The sequence below is a fragment of the Oncorhynchus mykiss genome, chromosome 6 (assembly GCF_013265735.2).
Source record: "Oncorhynchus mykiss isolate Arlee chromosome 6, USDA_OmykA_1.1, whole genome shotgun sequence".
Classification (NCBI taxonomy): Eukaryota; Metazoa; Chordata; class Actinopteri; order Salmoniformes; family Salmonidae; genus Oncorhynchus; species Oncorhynchus mykiss.
The window spans coordinates 22,572,680-22,591,021 of NC_048570.1; the positions used below are offsets into that span (position 1 = coordinate 22,572,680).

At 43.9% G+C, this 18,342-nt stretch overlaps 1 protein-coding gene across 11 annotated transcripts; it reads right to left on the minus strand.

Moving 5' to 3' along the window:
• Positions 1-106: 106 nt before the first annotated feature.
• On the minus strand, positions 107-6,719 carry LOC110525497 (phosphatidylinositol 4-phosphate 5-kinase-like protein 1). 11 transcript variants are annotated; one of them, XM_021605640.2, is made up of 11 exons: positions 6,634-6,719; positions 6,461-6,520; positions 5,556-5,744; positions 2,548-2,598; positions 2,247-2,401; positions 2,000-2,124; positions 1,872-1,906; positions 1,735-1,787; positions 1,541-1,650; positions 1,202-1,364; positions 107-989 (listed from the first exon to the last, which is right to left on the minus strand). In XM_021605640.2, exons 3-11 carry the CDS (start codon positions 5,742-5,744, stop codon positions 551-553), a joined length of 1,320 nt encoding a protein of 439 aa, XP_021461315.1. In that variant the 5' UTR covers positions 6,461-6,520; positions 6,634-6,719; the 3' UTR covers positions 107-550. The 11 variants fall into 11 exon arrangements, with proteins under 11 accessions (XP_021461315.1, XP_021461313.1, XP_036835510.1 ...); XM_021605638.2 differs by having other exon boundaries at positions 1,735-1,790; XM_036979615.1 differs by having other exon boundaries at positions 1,735-1,906.
• Between the last annotated feature and the right edge of the window lie 11,623 nt (positions 6,720-18,342).

The window sequence follows — 18,342 nt, forward strand, 5'->3', positions numbered from 1 at the left end:
CATGATTGTTTTCTGAGAAACTTGGCACATAATTGTTTGGGTAAAATATATCTTCAGTGAAATTCCTGTTGGTAATTGATTTAGATAAACACACAGAATACCATAATAATATGAACAAATTTAATAACAAGTATAAACTGGATGGTTTGAGCCCTGTATAATGATTGGCTGACATACAATGGGTATGACAACAGTTGTCTTTTTACTGCTCTAATTACGTTGGTAACCAGTTTCAAATAGCAATAAGGCACCCTGGGGGCTTGTGGTATATGGCCAATATAAGAGCTGTATCCAGGCACTCCGCGTTGAGTCGTGACTAAAAACAGCCCATAGCCGCGGTATATTGGTCATATACACCACAACCCCTCATGCCTTATTGCTTAATTAAATTGTGTGTGTTGTATCTGTATTTTGAAATAGGCTACCACCACTACAACAGAAGCTGTGGTGCCACCTATTGTTCATACTGTTACCTACAAAAACGGGGGAAAAAATGCCCAGATTATCTAGATAGATGGCTAGATGCATTTCTAGAGACAGTGTCCCCGTTTTACTTGGTGTGGTCCTTTACCCACCGGCAGAACCTCTGGGAGTAGGTAGCTGGGCTGACAGTGGAGAAGGCTCTGCCAGGGAAGCGCAGACTCTTCCACAGGTTCTCCAGCCTTTTCTTCAAACCGTACACAGTAAAAATGTCTACAATACCCACAAAGTAGCGCAGCTCTGGCCCATCTATGACATGCACAGAGTTCTTGAAATTAGGCAGCAGCCTACGGTGATGAGCATGGAACTCATGGAGTTCTGCATCTGTACTGTTTACAGAGGGCAGGTTTATCTCCTGGCAGTGGATTGAATGGCCAGAGTGCTCCCCTGTGTCCTGGACATGGTCTGGCCCACTGTCTATTGTATCTGATGCCAGTCGAAAAGAGTCTCCCCCCAACAATGGAATAGTGGGATGATCTTCCTCTGTGGGACTGTCTTGGGCCATGGACCTGCAGAGAAAAGAGCATGTAACAACTGATTAAGAAGAGAGATAACAATCAGCTTACATTAGGATAAGAGTAAAAGCCCTCATTACCAAAAATGGTCTTCTCACTGTGTTACCTTACATTAGCTGAGCAACAACTGCATGTCTGGAGTGTCCAATAAAGACTACTCTAACATTTTTTTCCATACAGTAGATTGTGTGCCACTGAACACCTACTTTTCAGTGCGCACAATAAGGTTACTAAAGGAGTGCTTCCCGTCCAGCTCATCTTTGTGCAAGGGTTGATGGGCCAGCAGAATGCTGTAGTCAAGCACATTGAGGCTACGGAGGAAAGCTGTGTCTATTTCAACCTGATCCACAAGCCAGGAGCTCTTCTGATCTGTCAACAAATGATAAACGTTTACTTCTTAGGGGAATGCATGGGTTTTTACCTTTGTGAATGACACTTAAATTTCCCTTTCTGTTTAAGTCATAAGACACAAGGAAACAACAATAAAATATGACTTTCTCCATTCCGTCAGGTGCTGGCAGATATAGGGCATACCAGGCTCTTACCCAGAATGATGTGCTTTCCTTCAAAGTTGTTATCCTTCAGAATCTTAACTGGGCTTCCAGTAGATGCAGGGTCAGTCCACCTACCCACCTCACAGCCCTTAATGTCATATCTAAGAGACAAAGACAAAATTGTCAACACACAATCCAGAAAGAGATTTTTTTAACTACATGACTACATCACAAAAGATTTTCACCTTGTATCAATCCTCTCGTCCGGGTAAAACACACTCTGCATCACAATGAAATACTTCTGAGAAAGATTAAGAAAAGAGTTAAATAGTTTTTTTTTTTTTTTATAGCTGTGTTTGAATGTGTACTTCATTATAATCACCTTTGTTTCATTTGGTACCTGGATACTATGGAGACCTGGAATAAGAAAAGAGCATGCACAGCTGACAAAATGATATGCAACAGGTGACATTGTACCCAATATTTCTTATGTGATATTTTCCATCTCACCCAGGAACCTGACCAACAACGAGTGGGGGTATTTCTCCAAGTGATCCATATATGCCATCAGGTTGGAAAGAAGAAACTTCACCTCCTGCTTATTCTGTGTCTTTAGGAAGAACCTCTTGTCATTCCTTAAGGAGGTTTAAAAAAATACATTTAAAAAAGGCCTTTTCTGCATGTGCAACTAAAGAGTTGAGATAAAATAAAACACATTTAATCTATGATTTGCATGTTGTCCTTCAGTAGGCCTCACGTGAGGAAGAAGTCAGCTTTGCTCTTGGAGTTGCTCGTGAACTGTAGATAGCAGCAGTCTGAAGAGAGGGATCTCTTGTACTCCTCCTCATTTATGTCCAGGGAGTACCGCAAGCTGGAAAACACCAGTCCTGCAAATGTCTGCATCTCGTAGTCCTACAGGGACAGGCAACAGAGGACCATGGACCAAAAAATATGTCCCACAAAACATTTACTAAAATAGACAGTAAATTGTCAGGATTGGTTTTCCATGCGAATAGTGATTCATAGTGTTATTCATGTGAATATTGTTTAAATAGCACCTTGTGGACTTGAGTCTGCTCCGATTTGTAATGTTCAGCAGAAAGTTCATCCTGAGTGAAACAATAAATCAACCCACAATGAAAGGTTTGTCATATGCAACAAAATAAAAACTATGGGTATTTAGCAGATGCTCTTATCTAGAGGGACTTACAGTTAATGCGTTCATTTATGATACTGTAGCTACAGTGCATTCGGAAAGTGTTTAGACACCTTCACTTTTTCCAGTTATGGATTAAATTGTGCCCCCCACCCCCTCAATCTACACACAATGCTCCATAATGACAAAGCAAAAATGGGTTAAGAAATTATTGCAAATGTTGTTTTATTAAATCAAAAATGCATGCAATATCACAGTTACATAAGTATTCAGACACTTTACTCAATACTTTGTTGAAGCACCTTGGGCAGCGATTACAGCCTCAAGTCTTCTGGGGAGTGACGCTACAAACTTGGCACACCCGTCTTTGGGGAGTTTCTCCCCCACTTGGGTTGTGCCGTGGCAGAGATCTTTCTGGGCTATACTCGGCCTTGTCTCAGGATGGTAAGTTGGTGGTTGAAGATATCCCTCCAGTGGTGTGGGAGCTGTGCTTTGGCAAAGTGGGTGGGTTATATCCTGCCTTCAACGCTCTAGAGACAACAGGAGCGGTAGAGATACTCTTAATGATCGGCTATGAAAAGCCAACTGACATTTACTCCTGAGGTGCTGACTTGCTGCACACTCGACAACTACTGTGATTATTATTTGACCATGCTGGTCATTTATGAACATCTTGGCCATGTTCTGTTATAATCTCCACCCGGCACAGCCAGAAGAGGACTGGCCACCCCTCATAGGTAGAGACCTAGAGAGGAACCAGGCTGAGTTTTTCCTAGCCACCGTGCTTCTACACCTGCATTGCTTGCTGTTTGGGGTTTAGGTTGGGTTTCTGTACAGCACTCTGAGATATCAGCTGATGTAAGAAGGGCTATATAAATAAATGTGATTTCTCCCATTCTTCTCTGCAGATCCTCTTAAGCTGTCAGGTTGTATGGGGAGCATCGCTGCACAGGTATTTCCAGGTCTCGCCAGAGATGTTCGATCGGGTTCAAGGCCAGGCTCTATGTGGGCCACTGAAGGACATTCAGAGAAGCCACTCCGGCATTGTCTTGGCGGTGTGCTTAGGGTCGTTGTCTTGTTGGAAGGTGAACCTTCACCCCAGTCTGAGGTCCTGCGCGCTCTGGAGCAAGTTGTCATCAAGAATCTCTCTGTACTTTGCTCCGTTCATCTTTCCCTCGATCCTGACTAGTCTCCCAATCCCTGCCACTGAAAAACATCCCCACACCATGATGCTGCCACCACCATGCTTCACCATAGGGATGGTATTGGCCAGGTGATCAGCAGTGTCAGGTTTCCTCCATACGTGACGCTTGGCATTCAGGTCAAAGAGTTCAATCTTGGATTCATCATACCAGAGAATCTGGTTTCTCATGGTCAGAGAGTCCTTTAGGTGCCTTTTGGAAAACTCAGAGCAGCATTACATGCATATTTTACTGAGGAGTGTCTTCCTTCTGGCCACTCTACCATAAAGGCCTGATTGGTGGCGTGCTGAAGAGATGGTTGTCCTTCTGGAAGGTTCGCCCATCTCCACAGAGTAACTCTGGAGCACTGTCAGAGTGAACATCGGGTTCTTGGTCACCTCCCTGACCAAGACCCTTCTCCCCCGATTGATCAGTTTGGCCGGGCGGCCAGCTCTAGGAAGAGTCTTGGTGGTTCCAAACTTCTTCCATTTAAGAATGATGGAGGCCACTGTGTTCTTGGGTACCCTCAATGCTGCAGAAATATTTTGATACCCTTCCCCAGATCTGTGCCTCGACACAATTCTGTCTCAGAGCTCTCAGACAACTCCTTTTGAACTCATGGCTTGGTTTTTGCTCTGACATGTACTGTCAACTGTGGGACCTTATATAGACAGGTTTGTGCCTTTCCAAATCAATTGGAATTTACCACAGGTGGACTCCAATCAAGTGATGATCGATGGAAACAGGAGGCACCGGAGCTCAATTTCGAGTCTCATAGCGAAGGTTCTCAATACGTATGTAAATAAGGTATTTGTTTTTTAAATTGACAAACATTTCTAAAAACTTGTTTTAGCTTTGTCATTGTGGGGTATTGTATGTAAAATAACTTAATACATTTTAGAATAAGGCTGTAATGTAACAAAATGTGGAAAAAGTCAAGGGACCTGAATACTTCCCGAATGCACTGTCGATGGGACAACCACATATCTCAGTCATAGTAAGTAACTGTTACCTCAAAGTAGCTACCAAAGACAGTGCTAGTAGTGGGGAAAGGACAAATACGAGTGTTAGTTCAAAAAAGGTAATCTTATTAAGTTGGGGGGGGGGGGGGGGGGGTGCTGTGGGATTATTAAAGAAACTCTTTGAAAATGTACTTGCATTGTACTTCGAAATCTGCTGAACAAAAATATAAAAAACGCAAAATGTAAAGTGTTGGTCCCGTGTTTCATGAGCTGAAATAAAGGATCCCAAAAATGTTCCACACGTACAAAAAGCTTATCTCAAATTGTGCACACAAATTAGTGTACATCCCTATTAGTGAGCATTTCTCCTTTGCTAAAATATGCCACACCTGTCAGATGGATGGATTATCAAGAAGCTGATTAAACAGCATGGTCATTATCTGTCTGTAATAAAGCCCTTTTGTGGGGGAAAACTCATTCCGATTGGCTGGGCCTGGCTCCCTAGTAGGTGGGCCTATGCCCTCCCATGTGAAATCCATAGATTAGGGCCTAATGCATTTATTTCAATTGACTGAACTGTAACTCAGTAAAAATATTTGAAGTTGTGGCATTTACATTTTTTGTTCAGTACATCTGTACAATGCAAGTGCTGTATGTACATTACTTTTCTCAGAGTTGTGTCAATGTAGTAAGTTCCTATGGTATAAAAATGTATTCTGTGCGACAGTTGAAATAGTGTGTATATTATTGTCTATAGTTTTACGGACAGGTCCTGGTGTGTCGATGGTGGTCTGTAGGGCAGCATGCAGCCCCTCTTTCATAAGACAGGTGAAGCTGTAGAACTCATGTTCCTGGTTGATTTCAAACAGGCCTAACATTCTCCAGCGCCTCCTCAGACCCCACCACCGCCTCCGCCTTGTTGTCCCAGAGCAACGCTGAACGTTCCTCTTCTCCATCTGACACACACACACACTGAATGCACAAAACTTGAAGAACACCTTCTTAATATTGAGTTGCACCCCCTTTTTCCTTCAAAACAGCCTCAACTCGTCAAGGCATGGACTCTACAATGTGTCGAAATCGTTCCACAGGGAAGCTGGCCCATGTTGACGCCAATGCTTCCCACAGTTGTGTCAAGTTGGCTGGATGTCCTTTGGGTGGTGGACCATTCTTGATACACAGGAAACTGATGAGCGTGAAAATAACTGCAGCATTGTAGTTCTTGACACACTCAAACCGATGTGCCTGGCACCTATTAGCATATCCCGTTCAGTGGCACTTCATTATTTTGTCTTGCCCATTCACCCTCAATGGCACACATACACAATCCATGTCTCAAGGCTTAAACCTCCTTTAACCGGTCTCCTCCCTTTTATCTACATTGATTGAAGTGGATTTAACCGATGACATCAACAAGGGATCATAGCTTTCACCTGGTCAGTCTGTCATGGAAAGAGCAGGTGTTCCTAATGTTTTGTACACTGTATACTGAGTAGCTCAATTTCAAGTTAGACAGGTGTTTTTAATTAGAAGAAATTGTAATTATCCCATGGCTAAGAAATTCATATTTTTGGGGAGAATATGGACAAATTTATATTCGTTACAACTGTAAGCAATGTCTGAGTGTAACATTCATGAAAGCTGACAACCACTATGTCACAAAAGTTCTTACCTTAACCTGGTTTCCTGACGTTGTCCTGTATCTTTGGATGCCTGGCTGTACCAACAATATCTGAATTCAGTGAAAATTAAGTCATTATTTTCATATGCGATTGAATAGCATTTGGTTTAGCCATGTATACAAAAAGAAGCACATTTCATGACAATGGTCTATATTCTCTTAACTCTTTCTCCAGCCGAGAGTAGTACCACAGTAAACGGGTTGGACAAGATTTTCAGGGTGTATCACACCTGCAGATGCCTAAAAGGTGTGTGCAATGCAGTGAGGGTGTTTACTTCCTATTGTAGTGATGTAGGCCGTGTTCAAAACAACTGGGAACTTGGAAATCTGCAACTTCCGACTTGAGTGCGTTCAAGACAATTGGGAACTCGGAAAAAAACTAGCTACAACTGGTGAAATGCTTGTCTGAAGTCTGAAACTCTGGCATATTTCTAGAGCTAGACCTGAAGATCACTGATGTCAGGAATTTACCTTGTTTTATTTTCATAGTTCCCAGTTGTCTTGAAAGCACCATTATTATAATTCCCCACATTGGACATGTCATAATACCCATAAAACCTAGTGTTCAAACCCGGAAATGGTTCCAATCATCTTTCTACCATTCCTTTTTCACATTGTGAATTTTCCAAACACTTAAAATTAAGTATGTATTTGGTCAAATCAAATGTTATTTGTCACACGCACCGAATACAACCGTGAAATGCTTACTTACAATGCAGTTCAAGGAATAAAGTCAAGAAAATATTTACCAAATAAACTAAAGTAAAAAAGAAAAGAAAAAGTAACACAACAAAATAACAATAACAAGGCTGTATACAGGTGGTTCCTGTACCGAGTCCATGTGCTGGGGAGTCGGGTGTTAATGTAAATAGTCCTGGTGGCCATTTTATAAATTGTTCAGCAGTCTTATGGCTTGGGGGTAGAAGCTGTTAAGGAACCTTTTGGACCTGGACTTGGCACTCCGGAACCGCTTGCCGTGCGGTAGCAGAGAGAACAGTCTGGGTGACTGAAGTCTTTGACAATTTTTTGGGCTTTCCTCTGACTGCCTAGTATATAGGTCCTGGATGGCCTTACGGTTGGATGTCGAGCAATTGGCATAGCAGGCCGTGATGCAACCAGTCAGAACCTTTTGAGGATCTGGAGACCCATGTCAAATCTTTTCAGTCTTCTGAGAAGGAAAAGGTGTTGTCATGCCCTCTTCGCGACTTGGTGTGTTTGGACCATGATAGTTTGTTGGTGATGTGGACACAAAGGAACTCCACTGTGCTCCACTACAGCCCCGTCAATGTTAATTGGGGCCTGTTCGGCCTTCCTTTTCTTGTAGTCCACAGTTAGCTCCTTTGTCTTGCTCACATTAAGAAACCTCCTCCCTATAGGCTGTCCCATCACTGTCGGTGATCAGGCCTACTGTTGTGTCGTCAGCAAACGTAATGATGGTGTTGGAGTCGTACTTGGCCACGCAGCCGTGGTTGAACTGGGAGTACAGGAGGGGACTAAGTACACACCCCTGAGGGGCCCCAGTGTTAATGATCAGTGTGGCAGATGTGTTGTTGCCTACCCTTACCAACTGAGGGCGACCCGTCAGGAAGTCCAGGATCCAGTTGTAGAGGGAGGTGTTTAGTTCCAGGGTCCTTAGCTTAGTGATGAGCTTTGTGTGTACTGTGGTGTTGAACGCTGGGCTGTAGGGTTACCTTGGCATGACGTTTTTAATAACGTGTAATTCTCTCTCGGACAAGGTGAGTTTTATTAATATATTTGCCACAGTATACAAAACATTTTTTGACCGTTAATTAGCAACAGAGAAGACCTCTGCAAGACTACAAATTCCTGCAAGAAGCTCCTACCAGTCATCTCTAGCCAACACTGTCAGCTAACATTCACCAGCGGATCAGAGACCTTCTGTGCCCAATCCATGATAAATCCATGTGCTGTATTGAAATTATTTGAATGAAGTGTTGAACTTCTTATGTGCCCTTTCTATGTCTTAGCTGGCCACTGACTATACTTTAGCTAGCTAGTTAGCAGAGCAGTAGATCAAAAAAACATTTAGTTTTACTTAGCCTAGATAATTGTTTGTACAGTATGTCAACTTTGGTGTCTAGTTCAGACCTTATGGTATTTTTCAAAAGCATTAAAAGGTGAAAATACCATTATAAGTCTGGTCATGTGGAGAAGTGTAGCTATAGTGAGGGGGTGAGAAGTACTTAAGTAAGAATACTTTAAAGTACTACTTCAGTTGTTTTCGGGGGTATCTGTACTTTACTTTACTATTTATAATTTTGACAACTTTTACTTTTACTTCACTACATTCCTGAAGAAAATGTTGTACTTTTTACTCCATACATTTTCCATGACACCCAAAAGTACTCGTTACACTTTGAATGCTTCGCAAGACAGGAAAATGGTCAGATTCAAGCACTTATCAAGAGAACACTTGGTCATCCCTACTGCCTCTGGCCAGGCAGACTCACTTAACACAAATGCATTTTTTGTAAATAATTTTGGAGTGTTGGAGTGTGCCCCTACTTAATATAATACATTTTAAATGATTTATAGTTTTACTTTTGAGCAATTTGAGCAATTACATTTACTTTTGATACTTAAGTATATTTAAAACCAAATACTTTTAGACTTTTACTCAAGTAGTATTTTACTGGCTGACTTTCACTTTTACTTGAGTAACTTTCTATTAAGGTATCTATACTTTTACTCAAGTATTACAATTGGGTACTTTTCCACCACTGGGTAAGGGCCAGCATGGGATAAAGTTTATCCTGTGTCGTTGAGTGTAGCTATTAAGTTTGAGCATCTTAGCAATACTATGTGTTCTACACAGCTGTCAACATTCTACAAGGAAAGAGACACTTACTCAATCATTAACCAGATGACCCAGTATACCAGACTTAGATGAGTGATAACTCAGTTCTAGAATGTTGTAATTGATGAGAATGAATCAAACAATCTATTGACATTCAGAATTATTGACTTTGTTTTGACAACCAGCATATATTGTAGTTGCATGACCAGAGCACAGTATTTATTTATCCTGAATGGTATAACTAGCCTACCTGGTTAAAAAAAGGTGAAAAAAGTGAATAAAAACATACATTCACACAGTCTTAATTTATAGGATCCTTCCCACTGTATGATTGATATGTCAAGTGATAAAATCCCAAGTTATCAATTAAGTTTATGGAAAAATGGCACTTGTCCTCATGAAAATTACAGTTGATTCAATATTTTACAGCTGTAATGTCATCAATCAAATCAAACTTTACATTGCACATTTCTTAAAACAAAGGCATTTGAAGGTGTTTAAAGTCATGCATTGAAAGGCATGTGGCACTTAACATCCTTCCTCTTGGCAGGTCTCTATAGGTGACCAGGGGATTCTCACTACCACATGTGAATGCCGCCGTGAAGCTCATAAGTGTAGCCATGCTGCTGCATTGGCTATTTATGCGGTTCACAATGTCAGCTGTACAGATGTGGAATGTGAGTGGAAGAAGCCAGCCATGCCCATCGAGGTGTAATCAGTGGAGGACCTGTACCTGGACAAACACAACAAGCCTCTGTCCCTAGAGCCCACAGAGGAGGATCTTCAGTGGCTAAGGTTCATTGGAATTGCATGTATCCTTTAACCTGTCCCAGAACAACTACCATCCCTGTCATCCCTGTCTGTACCGGACATTGTTAAAAAACAAGGGCACCTGGGGCACGCAGGCCTCCTGCCTGGCATGGCACTTTCGTTGGAGCTGCAAGAGGCTACATGGCAGGCAACAGTTAGACAGCGCAACAACCCAAACTGGCACACCACGAGGTGAGGGAGGTTGACGGTCAGCAATTGGGGAGCAGTGGTTACTCCGTCGCTGCAAAAAAGGGTCCTCAGATCACAGACGTTGGAAGGGGTGTTGTGTGTAAAGTGCGGCACAGATAACGAAGAGGAGGGCATCAAGGCATTCAAAATGTCCACAGGAATGGATGTGCAGGAGTCAGGGCTTTGGGTCACAGGGTCTGGTATCCTGGGTGCCTCACCGGAGTGTCGGATGGGCACCACAGCAGTGGTGGAGGCTAAGTGTCCCTATGGTGCAAGGGACCTTACCATTGAAAAGGCAGTGAAGTCTAAGGATTTTTACATCCAGGAGGAGGGAGGGTCTTACCGCCTCCCTGAAGAGCATCCTCACTGAGGTCCAAAGGCAGCTCCACATCACTGGAATGGACACTTGATTCGTCGCTGTGTGGACCACCAAAGCCTCTATCACTATCCCCATCCAGCGTGACGACCTCTGGCAGACTCATATTGCTGGACTAGACAGGTTCTGTGCAGTTGGCACTGCAACAGTGAACATCTGTAAATATCTTGCAAATATTTTTTTGCACACAAATCAGTTTTTATCTTACCTTGATGTTTTATTCCAATCAAATTGGGTTTTGCGGGGAGGGGGCACTGGATCAGTGTTATCGTCACACCTTTTGTCAGTAGCCAATGGTCCAAAAATATTCCACACACACTAGGCTCCCAGAATAGGTTACATTTCATACAAGTTTTGATAAAAGCAGCCAACGAAAGTAATATAGTTAACTTTATCATGGGCACAGTGGGAATGTATATCCATGATGTTCAAATCATTTCTTAACCCCTCTCTTACTTGCTGAAGGCCCCAGTCATCCCTGCCTGTCCCTGGCATTGTCGTAAAACAAGTGAACAATGAATAAAGATCATACACAAACAGTAGGCTCCTAGAATAGTTTGTATTACATTCAAGTTTTACTCAAAGCAAACCAAATGAAGTAATGTAGGTAGTCTCTGCACAGTATGTTAGTTTAGCAGCTAACTAGCCAGCCAGATTAAGTGGAATGATTAACTGACAATATTTAAATTGAACAGACAATATTTCAAATGAACCTCTTAAGGATCCACCCCTTTTTTTCAATTTTCACCGAAAATGACATACCTAAATCTAACTGCCTGTAGCTCCGGCCCTAAAGCAAGGATATGCATATTCTTGGTACCATTTGAAAGGAAACACTTTGAAGTTTGTGGAAATGTGTAAGGAATGTAATACAATAGATCTGGTAATAGATAATACAAAGAAAGAAAACAACCGTTATTTTGAATTTTTTGTACCATCATCTTTGAAATGCAAGAGAAAGGCCATAATGCATTATTCCAGCCCAGGTGCAATTTAGATTTTGGCCACTAGATGGAAGAGGTGTATGTGCAAAATTTTAGACTGATCCAATGACCCATTGCATTTCTGTTAAAAAATTGTGTCAAGACTGCCCAAAATTGCCTCATTTGTTTATTAATAACTTTTCATGTTCAAAATTGTGCACTCTCCTCAAACAATAGCAAGGTATTATTTCACTGTAATAGCTACTGTAAATTGGACAGAGCAGTTAGATGAACAAGAATTTGAGCTTTCTGCCAATATCAGACATGTCTATGTCCTGGGAAATGTACTTATTACTTACAACCTCATGCTACGCGCATCAGCCAACGTTAGCTCAACCGTCCTGTGGAAGGGACACCAATATATATATAATATATATATATATATATATATATATATATATATTTAACTGCCAACATCAAAGCATAGCAATGGGCTACCTGCTATCCCTGCATCTGGCATTCTTCCTCGTTCCATTGAATTCCAAATAAGAGGTAAGTAGAGTTGGATAGGTATGAAAATCATCTGGACTGCTTAACTAGAGCGAGAGAGAGTACATCTCAACATCCAATCTTAAGTCATGAGAACCTTACACAAACATGACAAACATACTGTGCAGATATATCTACAAATTCATTGTTGTACACAATATTGTGTCATATTTGATGAGTTACTGACGTGTCCGTCCACAGGCTCGATCTGCTGTATTTTCAACAACTGGACGCTTGTGCTCAGATCACACTGGCACAGGATGTCCATGCATCGGATGGCCTGAGAGCGGCACTCCTATTGGATGGGAAATCAAAGAGACATTTGGTCAGTGGTGGGTCTTTTTCAATGCCTTATCAACATCTTTATCTGGACAGAAAATACCTTGTTTATCATAACAAAAACCCACCTTGGACAATGTGACAAGTGGTCCCTCAACATCTAATCCTCATGCCTCATTGTTTGTTCTTGTTTTCCAATCAACAGCTACTTCTCTGATGAGTGGGTCTTGGAGGTTTACAAGTGCACAGCAAGTCTGCAGCAGCACATTACTATAACAATGCAGATAAGGTGGGATGAATCTCAGGATATTGAAATCTTTTGGTAGAGCATTTGCCCTCTCCGCATGGATCCTATTTCTCGCTATGTCTTTTGTGAGATGTCTCTCACTCTGTTAACTTTCCATTGATCAAGAATGGAGGAATGTTCACAGTGACTCCAGCATCCATCAAGCTCTAGATCAAGAAGCCTTTGGGTGCCAAAATAATGCCTCCAGACATCTCCAGATCTTCTCAAACTTCTCCGACTTCTGGACAATGGCTTTGTCCGACACAGATCCTGGATACAGATCACTGCAGTATGTTATCATCGCATTATGTGCAACTCCCAGGAGTAAGAGGGCATTGAACTGTACACAGAGTAGATTTGCTTCTGCAGAGCCATCTGACATGGAGTAGCAACTTCTATGTCAGTACAGTCAATGACCATTCTGCATTTTCTGGAGCAGTCTTTATGATGCTAATGAAAAAAAGCTTGTGGATCACATGAATGAAAGTGATGGTAACATTTCTGACAGTGATTGCACTACAATGGAATAATTGAGCCAGGTGCACGTTGGTGTAACTTCATACGCAACTTCATAAGCGCCATAAACACTCGATCCTCAAAAGACAGCACCTCGACCCTTCACTTGGCAAAGTAGACAGTGCAGTCCTTGCAATGTTCCAAGTATTTATCAACGATGTTGAACATGTCCTTGGCTGGAAGTCCTGTTTCCATCCTAAGTACTTTATCAGACAGCTGTGATGCTAAATACCTGTTGCGGGTTTACAGCTGATTCTCCATTAGAACCTTCAACTGTGCTAATGTTTCCTACACATCAGTGAGAACATTCTGCAATTGTGCAGATAGCAGCCTTTTACATTCTTCAGCGGCCGAGAGGCCTGGATCTCCCTCTTCTGCCATGGTGGATGAGTCTGGATCTTCCTCTTCTGCCATGGTGGATGAGTCTGGATCTTCCTCTTCTGCCATGGTGGATGAGTCTGGATCTTCCTCTTCTGCCATGGTGGTCCATTTCTCTTTCCCAACAGAAAATGGCAGCTGCAAACCCAAAGTGAAAGACCAAAAAAAATGTTCCTTTTACTAGCTACACTGAACAAAAATATATACGTAATATGCAATCATTTCAAAGAATTTACTGAGTTACTTATGTTTCAGGGCATGAGGGCAAGCACACTGCCTTATGTTTCAGGGCATGAGGGCAAGCACACTGCCTTATGTTTCAGGGCATGAGGGCAAGCACACTGCCTTATGTTTCAGGGCATGAGGGCAAGCACACTGCCTTATGTTTCAGGGCATGAGGGCAAGCACACTGCCTTATGTTTCAGGGCATGAGGGCAAGCACACTGCCTTATGTTTCAGGGCATGAGGGCAAGCACACTGCCTTATGTTTCAGGGCATGAGGGCAAGCACACTGCCTTATGTTTCAGGGCATGAGGGCAAGCACACTGCCTTATGTTTCAGGGCATGAGGACAAGCACACTGCCTTATGTTTCAGGGCATGAGGGCAAGCACACTGCCTTATGTTTCAGGGCATGAGGGCAAGCACACTGCCTCATGTTTCAGGGCATGAGGGCAAGCACACTGCCTTATGTTTCAGGGCATGAGGGCAAGCACACTGCCTTATGTTTCAGGGCATGAGGGCAAGCACACTGCCTTATGTTTCAGGGCATGAGGGCAAGCACACTGCCTTATGTTTCAGGGCATGAGGGCAAGCACACTGCCTTATGTTTCAGGGCATGAGGGCAAGCACACTGCCTTATGTTTCAGGGCATGAGGGCAAGCACACTGCCTTATGTTTCAGGGCATGAGGGCAAGCACACTGCCTCATGTTTCAGGGCATGAGGGCAAGCACACTGCCTTATGTTTCAGGGCATGAGGGCAAGCACACTGCCTTATGTTTCAGGGCATGAGGGCAAGCACACTGCCTCATGTTTCAGGGCATGAGGGCAAGCACACTGCCTTATGTTTCAGGGCATGAGGGCAAGCACACTGCCTTATGTTTCAGGGCATGAGGGCAAGCACACTGCCTTATGTTTCAGGGCATGAGGGCAAGCACACTGCCTTATGTTTCAGGGCATGAGGGCAAGCACACTGCCTTATGTTTCAGGGCATGAGGGCAAGCACACTGCCTCATGTTTCAGGGCATGAGGGCAAGCACACTGCCTTATGTTTCAGGGCATGAGGGCAAGCACACTGCCTTATGTTTCAGGGCATGAGGGCAAGCACACTTCCTTATGTTTCAGTGCATGAGGGCAAGCACACTGCCTTATGTTTCAGGGCATGAGGGCAAGCACACTGCCTTATGTTTCAGGGCATGAGGGCAAGCACACTGCCTTATGTTTCAGGGCATGAGGGCAAGCACACTGCCTTATGTTTCAGGGCATGAGGGCAAGCACACTGCCTTATGTTTCAGGGCATGAGGGCAAGCACACTGCCTTATGTTTCAGGGCAGGAGGGCAAGCACACTGCCTTATGTTTCAGGGCATGAGGGCAAGCACACTGCCTTATGTTTCAGGGCATGAGGGCAAGCACACTGCCTTATGTTTCAGGGCATGAGGGCAAGCACACTACCTTATGTTTCAGGGCATGAGGGCAAGCACACTGCCTTATGTTTCAGGGCACGAGGGCAAGCACACTGCCTTATGTTTCAGGGCATGAGGGCAAGCACACTGCCTTATGTTTCAGGGCACGAGGGCAAGCACACTGCCTTATGTTTCAGGGCATGAGGGCAAGCACACTGCCTTATGTTTCAGGGCACGAGGGCAAGCACACTGCCTTATGTTTCAGGGCATGAGGGCAAGCACACTGCCTTATGTTTCAGGGCACAAGGGCAAGCACACTGCCTTATGTTTCAGGGCATGAGGGCAAGCACACTGCCTTATGTTTCAGGGCATGAGGGCAAGCACACTGCCTTATGTTTCAGGGAATGAGGGCAAGCACACTGCCTTATGTTTCAGGGCATGAGGGCAAGCACACTGCCTTATGTTTCAGGGCATGAGGGCAAGCACACTGCCTTATGTTTCAGGGCATGAGGACAAGCACACTGCCTTATGTTTCAGGGCATGAGGGCAAGCACACTGCCTTATGTTTCAGGGCATGAGGGCAAGCACACTGCCTTATGTTTCAGGGCATGAGGGCAAGCACACTGCCTTATGTTTCAGGGCATGAGGGCAAGCACACTGCCTTATGTTTCAGGGCATGAGGGCAAGCACACTGCCTTATGTTTCAGGGCATGAGGGCAAGCACACTGCCTTATGTTTCAGGGCATGAGGGCAAGCACACTGCCTCATGTTTCAGGGCATGAGGGCAAGCACACTGCCTTATGTTTCAGGGCATGAGGGCAAGCACACTGCCTTATGTTTCAGGGCATGAGGGCAAGCACACTGCCTTATGTTTCAGGGCATGAGGGCAAGCACACTGCCTTATGTTTCAGGGCATGAGGGCAAGCACACTGCCTCATGTTTCAGGGCATGAGGGCATGCACACTGCCTTATGTTTCAGGGCATGAGGGCAAGCACACTGCCTTATGTTTCAGGGCATGAGGGCAAGCACACTTCCTTATGTTTCAGTGCATGAGGGCAAGCACACTGCCTTATGTTTCAGGGCATGAGGGCAAGCACACTGCCTTATGTTTCAGGGCATGAGGGCAAGCACACTGCCTTATGTTTCAGGGCATGAGGGCAAGCACACTGCCTTATGTTTCAGGGCATGAGGGCAAGCACACTGCCTTATGTTTCAGGGCATGAGGGCAAGCACACTGCCTTATGTTTCAGGGCAGGAGGGCAAGCACACTGCCTTATGTTTCAGGGCATGAGGGCAAGCACACTGCCTTATGTTTCAGGGCATGAGGGCAAGCACACTGCCTTATGTTTCAGGGCATGAGGGCAAGCACACTGCCTTATGTTTCAGGGCATGAGGGCAAGCACACTGCCTTATGTTTCAGGGCATGAGGGCAAGCACACTGTCTTATGTTTCAGGGCATGAGGGCAAGAACACTGCCTTATGTTTCAGGGCATGAGGGCAAGCACACTGCCTCATGTTTCAGGGCATGAGGGCAAGCACACTACCTTATGTTTCAGGGCATGAGGGCAAGCACACTGCCTTATGTTTCAGGGCATGAGGGCAAGCATACTACCTTATGAACCTCTACCACTATAAAGCTGAACAAAGAAGTCTGTCTTCTGCACCATTATTGTCACAATGTATTTTAAGTTTGCTGAGTAGTTTTAATCTATCCAGTCCCATCTGTGTTTTTAATACCCCCACACCCTAGCATAAAGCTGCAACTTCTCATTATAGAGGGGAAATATTCAATGTATAGTTTAATGTATGGGAATAGATATAATACAGGAGTAGTCTGAACTAAATTGTGTGTATGTATGGGTTTGTGTATGGTGTCATTGATTGTTTATGTGCCTCTGGGAAAAGATCACACCTTGTGGACTGCCTGGAATGTGTCAGTAGATGGGCTCTAATGAGTTTGTCAGTGGCACTACGATGCTACATTACAAATGGCTGCCTTAATGAACCTTCCTCAACAGACAACTAGCTAGAGGTCCACTTCAACATCGTCTAGATAAGGTTTCAGATGGTTCTTTACTTTATCCATCTGCTTTGGTGTCATTTCATCGTCTCCCTCCATGACCAACACTTCGCCTTGCACTCGGCCTTGAAGAGAAGAAGGATGGGCTGTTTTAAGTAACTGTAGATGCATCATGAAGGATGGCTCAGGGGTGACAAACCTGGCAGCCATCGGAGATTCAGATGGATTCCTGTGACACTTAAAGCCTGTGCCATCTGAGAATGTGCCACTGAATGCAACGATCGTCCTCTCCTTCAGCGAGTCAACCATTCTCTGAGCAGGGACAGACTGCACAGATATGGTTGCCTGTTTGACAGTCAGTTATTTACTTTTTCGTAAAAATCGTCATAGTTAAAAAATATATATGCAGTATTTTGTGTTGGTCAATATTACATACTGTAAAGCATCGATATAGGCCTAAGTCTTTACAGAGGACACCAAAGATTAATTCAATTATTTTTTATTTACTGGACAGGTTTTACAGAAATAACACATATATCAGTCACTACATAAACTATGGAAGACATGAGGGCAAAAATCCATGACAACAACAGCTTGCACACTATCTGTTTCATATTGTGGTAAGCAGAAGCGTAATTCAGAAGTGTCATTATTGTTGTCTGTGCTCAACACTAAAATCAGCTTTCCCTAGTCCTAGAGTACACTTACCCCATGACATCAGCTTTCCCTAGTCCTAGAGTACACCTACCCCATGACATCAGCTTTCCCTAGTCCTAGAGTACACTTACCCCCTGACATCAGATTTCCCTAGTCCTAGAGTACACTTACCCCCTGACATCAGCTTTCCCTAGTCCTAGAGTACACCTACCCCCTGACATCAGCTTTCCCTAGTCCTAGAGTACACCTACCCTGTGACAGTAGTGCTCCACTGTAGGCCCAACACTTTGGTGGAGACATCCCCTTGCAGATCTGGGTGGAAAGTCTCTATGCCTGTCCCAACGCCTGTGCCCTGGGGGATGTGGGTCCTGGAACCATCGTCCTCTCCCTCAGCGCCATCACCTACCATTTATGGTTATGTAACCAGGCAGGCCAAAACTTAATCCCAC

Excerpts from the sequence above, each read along its gene's own strand:
- LOC110525497 (XM_036979615.1), bottom strand. The coding sequence starts at position 5,744 with ATGGAGAAGAGGAACGTTCAGCGTTGCTCTGGGACAACAAGGCGGAGG. Across the intron at positions 2,125-2,246 it reads AAAGCTGACTTCTTCCTCAC|GAATGACAAGAGGTTCTTCC; the intron begins GTGAGGCCTACT and ends AACCTCCTTAAG. Across the intron at positions 990-1,201 it reads CTTATTGTGCGCACTGAAAA|GTCCATGGCCCAAGACAGTC; the intron begins GTAGGTGTTCAG and ends TTTTCTCTGCAG.